The sequence below is a fragment of the Mya arenaria genome, chromosome 6, assembly GCF_026914265.1.
Source record: "Mya arenaria isolate MELC-2E11 chromosome 6, ASM2691426v1".
NCBI classification, from domain to species: domain Eukaryota; kingdom Metazoa; phylum Mollusca; class Bivalvia; order Myida; family Myidae; genus Mya; species Mya arenaria.
This window is the reverse complement of record NC_069127.1, coordinates 46,218,864-46,224,251: the sequence shown is the minus strand read 5'-3', so window position 1 is coordinate 46,224,251 and position 5,388 is coordinate 46,218,864. Positions and strand designations below refer to the sequence as shown.

At 36.7% G+C, this 5,388-nt stretch overlaps 1 protein-coding gene and 1 long non-coding RNA gene across 3 annotated transcripts; one reads left to right on the top strand and one right to left on the bottom strand.

Moving 5' to 3' along the window:
- Window positions 1-1,907: 1,907 nt before the first annotated feature.
- On the top strand, window positions 1,908-3,724 carry LOC128236598 (uncharacterized). Of its 2 annotated transcripts, none has more exons than XM_052951570.1 (3): window positions 1,908-2,024; window positions 2,694-2,846; window positions 3,478-3,724. In XM_052951570.1, the coding sequence occupies exons 1-3, from the start codon at window positions 1,975-1,977 to the stop codon at window positions 3,581-3,583; spliced, it is 309 nt and encodes a 102-aa protein (XP_052807530.1). In that variant the 5' UTR covers window positions 1,908-1,974; the 3' UTR covers window positions 3,584-3,724. The 2 variants fall into 2 exon arrangements, with proteins under 2 accessions (XP_052807530.1, XP_052807529.1); XM_052951569.1 differs by lacking the exon at window positions 1,908-2,024 and adding an exon at window positions 2,087-2,281.
- On the bottom strand, window positions 2,983-4,722 carry LOC128236600 (uncharacterized). Its single transcript, XR_008261388.1, has 3 exons — window positions 4,527-4,722; window positions 3,815-4,184; window positions 2,983-3,574 (listed from the first exon to the last, which is right to left on the bottom strand). It is a non-coding gene; the product is annotated as an uncharacterized LOC128236600 (long non-coding RNA).
- Window positions 4,723-5,388: the final 666 nt, after the last annotated feature.

Here is a 5,388-nt window from a genome sequence, read left to right as displayed (position 1 = left end):
CGCCCCCCCCCCCCCCAGGTCCGGGGTATACATCGGGGAAATGAACCGTGTTTTTACCTTTCAGGTGGCCCCACATGTGTTGACATTATTGACATTACCGGTAAGTTGCATGTGTTACTTACAGATCATACAACTTATCTACTACATAGAAATGTATCTTTCATTAAACTACACAATAAATAGTTGTTGTAGTTAATAGCAATAGAAAAACACAATACCTCAACATTTTCTCATCATAGAGGTTTTAAGTCACTTAACCCTTGGTTAATTATAGAGTATTATACATGCATGAGCATCTGCATACTGGCATTATTTGAGAAAATAAAAACTCAAACATGCAATTTACTCATGTATCTATAGTGCCCTCAATTTTAAATAAACAGATTGTGTACCTTATTCAAGCGGTTGTTAGGAATTATATTTAAGGATTAAAATTTGACATGTTGCATTTTATTGGGGTATGGTATGCAATGGGGCTGTTCAAAATGGACAGAGTCCGAAGGATGACAGGACAAAAGTAACAAACAAACGCATGTGATTTTGATGGGAAATTCCATAGCACTTTATACAGAAATAATGTGAAATTGATAAACAACAACCATCATTTAGGAATGAAGTGTTAATGTAAATATTGTACCTTCAAGTCGATCCATTTTTTCTTCACTTCTCCAGCGTCCCGGCCATGCCCACCAACACTGTTTACACTATAAAGGTATAACAATTTCCTTAGCAGTGGTCAAAATTAACACAAGCCTGCAAGCCCTGCACTGGTAAAATGGTATTGGGCTTGCTCAAATTCTGAATTGTAAATAGCAGGGCTTGTTAAAAAAATGATGCCAAGCAATAGTATAATAATTCGGGTTTGTTGATCCCAAGGTCCAATTTCGATGACTGCCTTAGTTCAAATAATTGTACGTTGGCAGATTTTTATATTTTTTTTATATGGCAATGTTTTTTTATATTGGAATTATATATCAATTACTCTCATTTAATTTTAAATGTGATAGAAATATCATCGAGACTTCAGTTGACATTTCCACTATTTGTCCTCGAACATCACATATTAAGTTTACCTATCACTTTGAATTCACTTTACATGAAAAGGACTTACATTTCAGCCGCTTCCTTCCATGATACCGACTGCGTAGTCTTCGCGGACATAATCATGTCGATTAAAGCATTTCGCTCTAATTCAGTCCAATTCTGTGACCTTTTTCTTGATGTCGCCATTGGGATTGTTTACAGACGATAACGATTTTGCTGTAAAACCTCCTTTTTGAAGATCAAAACAACTACAGTGCGCATGCGTACTATTCTGTTTACGACATAGTAGGTTACGATCTACTATCGAATTTACGATGCGCTTGATAAGACAGTCGCAACTTAAAATCGCAAGTTTCGTAACTTGTGTTTACGATCGTTAAATACGATACGATTAACTATTGTTGATAAGACGCTCACACCATCACTAATACTTTGTTAATCAGTCTGTGTTATAACTTTATGAGATATTTGGTTTGTTACAATGACATATATATGCACGAATAAATCTATCTATCTATCTATCTATCTATCTATCTATCTATCTATCTATCTATCTATCTATAATGTTTTTCCAAAATTATTCCCCCGAATCATGTGAGCGTCTTATCAACAATAGTTAATCGTATCGTATTTAACGATCGTAAACACAAGTTACGAAACTTGCGATTTTAAGTTGCGACTGTCTTATCAAGCGCATCGTAAATTCGATAGTAGATCGTAACCTACGATGTCGTAAACAGAATAGTACGCATGCGCACTGTAGTTGTTTTGATCTTCAAAAAGGAGGTTTTACAGCAAAATCGTTATCGTCTGTAAACAATCCCAATGGCGACATCAAGAAAAAGGTCACAGAATTGACCTTACGACAGGATTTGTTGAAAATCACTAAGGGGCCGAAACGTCTCGAGTCATTTTAATTAAGGGGACGAAATGGCAGGGCCGAAACGTCTTAGGGGCCGATTTGGTAGTAGGCCGATTTGGTAAGGGGCCGATTTGTCTTGATCCCGCAATTCCTCGCCTTTTTAAGTATTATGGTAAAATGTGTTGTCATGGCACTTGTAATTCGGTTACAAGGTAGCCAGGCCGTCTAAAGATGGCTTCTAATTCGTTCCGTATTCGAAACCAGCGAGTTATTTAGAAAAATGCAAGTGCTGAATCAGACTCGGTGGAAGACCTCATCAACAGCTGAACTTGGAAATTTTGAAAGATCGTTCAAAGGCGAAACATCTATACGTCTGTACAAAAGTATTTTTTGGAACAAAACTACTTATTTCAATCCACTCAAAATTTATTTAATACTGAAATTGTCCGTGCATGACCTAAATAAGTATTACTATTTTTAAACTATAAACATCGTACATTTATGCTTTGGCTTGTGTTGTCAAATCGGCATTAATGGCCATTTAATATCAGGTTCAACATGGACACGATTGATTTCATTCAAGATAGAGGTATTTTTGTTGATACCGTTATGTAGTTTTTATAAACTGCTTTGCTTTCAAAGTAAATCAGGAAATATCGTACAACTAAATTTTTGTCCGAACCATCGCATGCTTCCGAATCTCATCTGCTCGTATGGTTCCTATGTAAACAAGGGCTTTTTAGCTGTCATTCCGACACATTTCATAGATTTTTTATTTTCATATCAGCACTTTGTCGACGGGAAATCCAATCAAGAAAACCCTGACCCTCAAGCAGCTACTGTATTTGACCAGCTCACATCAGCTAGGCCTCCTCCAAAATTCAGATAAATATTTGAGCCACCAAAACAAAACGAGAACAGATCGGTCTGAATCGTTAAGGTATTATTTTCTGTATAAAACAATTTATTTCATTGTATATATTTAAATCAATTATTATGTTCATAAGAACTTGATTCTGCCAAACATGTGCTGTAAAGACTTAGACTTATTATGAATAAAGAACAAGTCAAACATGTACATATTTTCATTGTTATTCTTATATTTTGGGCCATTTACGTAAATCTACAATATTTAATGATAGTTCATCCAATGTTCAGAGTCCGGATCACATGCACACTCGATTAACAGTATTCTTAAAGTTGCACTCTCACAGAATTCTAGTTTGACACTTTTTGTCTCAGAATCGGCTTATTTTGGCATTCTTTAAATTAAGACCTAATATATAAATCACAAAGCAAACTTCTCCGAGCCAAAATATGATAAATGCAATCGAATCCTGTGTAAGTTGTCAAAGTGATCAATCTGTGAAAGTGCAGCTTTAACAGTGAAAAATAACTTCTGCTAATGCTATATATTTTAAAATATATTTGCCATTGCAATAAAGAGATATTCACCTACAATATCATACATAAACACCAAAGAAATATCAAAGTTTAAGTAATGTTTGCAAAACAACAATGTATTTAATAAATCTGATATTAAATATGCAACAACTGGTGTTATATTCCAGAACTGGAGCTAACATCATAGAGGTACATCCTTCCAAGAATCCGTCAAAACAACATGCTGAACAACTTCAAGAACTCTCTTCAAAAGACCACACTTTCCTGAAATAAATAAAAGATGCCAATATTAAAATAAATCAGTTACATGTATTGTTAAATATTTTAATACTAGCTGTAAATGCTACTGCCTTTGATGTTTGCTTCCTACATGTATATCATAATGAAATATTGACAAGATAATAGCTAATGTTTTGTGGTTGTTTTTCCCTGGACAAATAGTCCATTACTTTTGTACAGCAAAGTAAAACTAAATGTAATAAAAAGCTTTAAAATAGGTCCTACCGATTATTTGTAAAACTTGTCATCACTGGTTTTCTCTTGCGGTTGACATTGCCTGGACTGGCAAATATCGTGTGTGTGTGTGGGGGGGGGGGGGGGGGGGGGGCTAGGTCTCCTGTGGCGGTAGGCTTGTTGAAGACAATCAGAATACTTTAATGGTGTCAACGGTAAATAGCAGGAGACCCTCCACCAGCCTTAACCGGTAAATGGGGGCAGGGTAGTGTGTGTGGGTTAGAACCAGCTGCCCGGTCAGCTTAGTTGGTTAGAGTGCCGGGCTAGTGTTCTGGTGGTTGTGAGTTCGAGCCCCACACTGGGGGCACTTTTCCTCCCAGGTCTACTTTTACAGCCAGTGTGTGAACATGTTCCACAATTTCTGTAAGAACAAAAATCAAAGCATGTGAATGTTTGAGCAATGCAAAAGTTACAGATTGGTATCACCCACGATTGTCACTTGTCAACTATTACATTATTATTCATTAGGGAGAGTGTTCAATCGCTTAGAACTGAAACTTTTTATGCATAACCCCAATAAACCATTTCTGCTCATACTATAGAATACAAGGTTATACTGTATAGCTGGCATGTAACTGTTATTTAATGTCACTTCCGGGTTCCCCATTCGGGCCGTTTATGATTTACTCATATTGTGCGATGATTTAATCTTTGTTTCAACAATACTGTAAGAAGGACCGGTGTTATTAAAAGTTAAACTTACCCTTGTTTGCATTTACAGTATGCGTCACACACACGCTTTTCCTTTGTATCGATGTCAATATTGACAACATGGCGGCTATCCGATTTTCTCTGACTTGGATAGATTTCACCCCGTAAATGTTAGATATCGTCATTTTCTAAAGATATATCGAGCCTTCCGATGTAGCAGCCAGTTACAAATTCCTTTGACTTCTATTTTTTTCGCATTGTAATGTCACATTTATGATAATTTGTCAGGAATATCGGAAAGCGAAACGACGCGAGACGCCATTACTTCCTCGTTTGTTTGACGGACATAGACAGAGTTCGCTCCCTTGATATCAGGGGGCGTGGCTTAGAAGCCGCTGTCGTAAGGACTGAATAAGAGCGAAATGCTTTAATCGACATGATTATGTCCGCGAAGACTACCCAGTCTGTATCATGGAAGGAAGCGGCTGAAATGTAAGTCCTTTTCATGTAAAGTGAATTCAAAGTGATAGGTAAACTTAATATGTGATGTTCGAGGACAAATAGTGGAAATGTCAACTGAAGTCTCGATGATATTTCTATCACATTTAAAATTAAATGAGAGTAATTGATATATAATTCCAATATACACAGGGATGATAAAATTCCGGATTAATCCGGAATTCCGGATTTAAGGCCTCACGGATCGATTTTGAGATTAATGTAAATCCGTTGAGTTTTTTCTAGGGGGGAGGGAAACAGGGAGCGATTCGAGCTCAGTTCGAACAATATGGGTACGAAAGGTGAGTTTTACGGAAGTGTAAATCCGGAAATTAACGAACCTAATTACGTCTTGGCAATCGAGCTTTATGATTGGTTAAGATAGCATCCGGTGATTACGGAAATTACCGATGGGA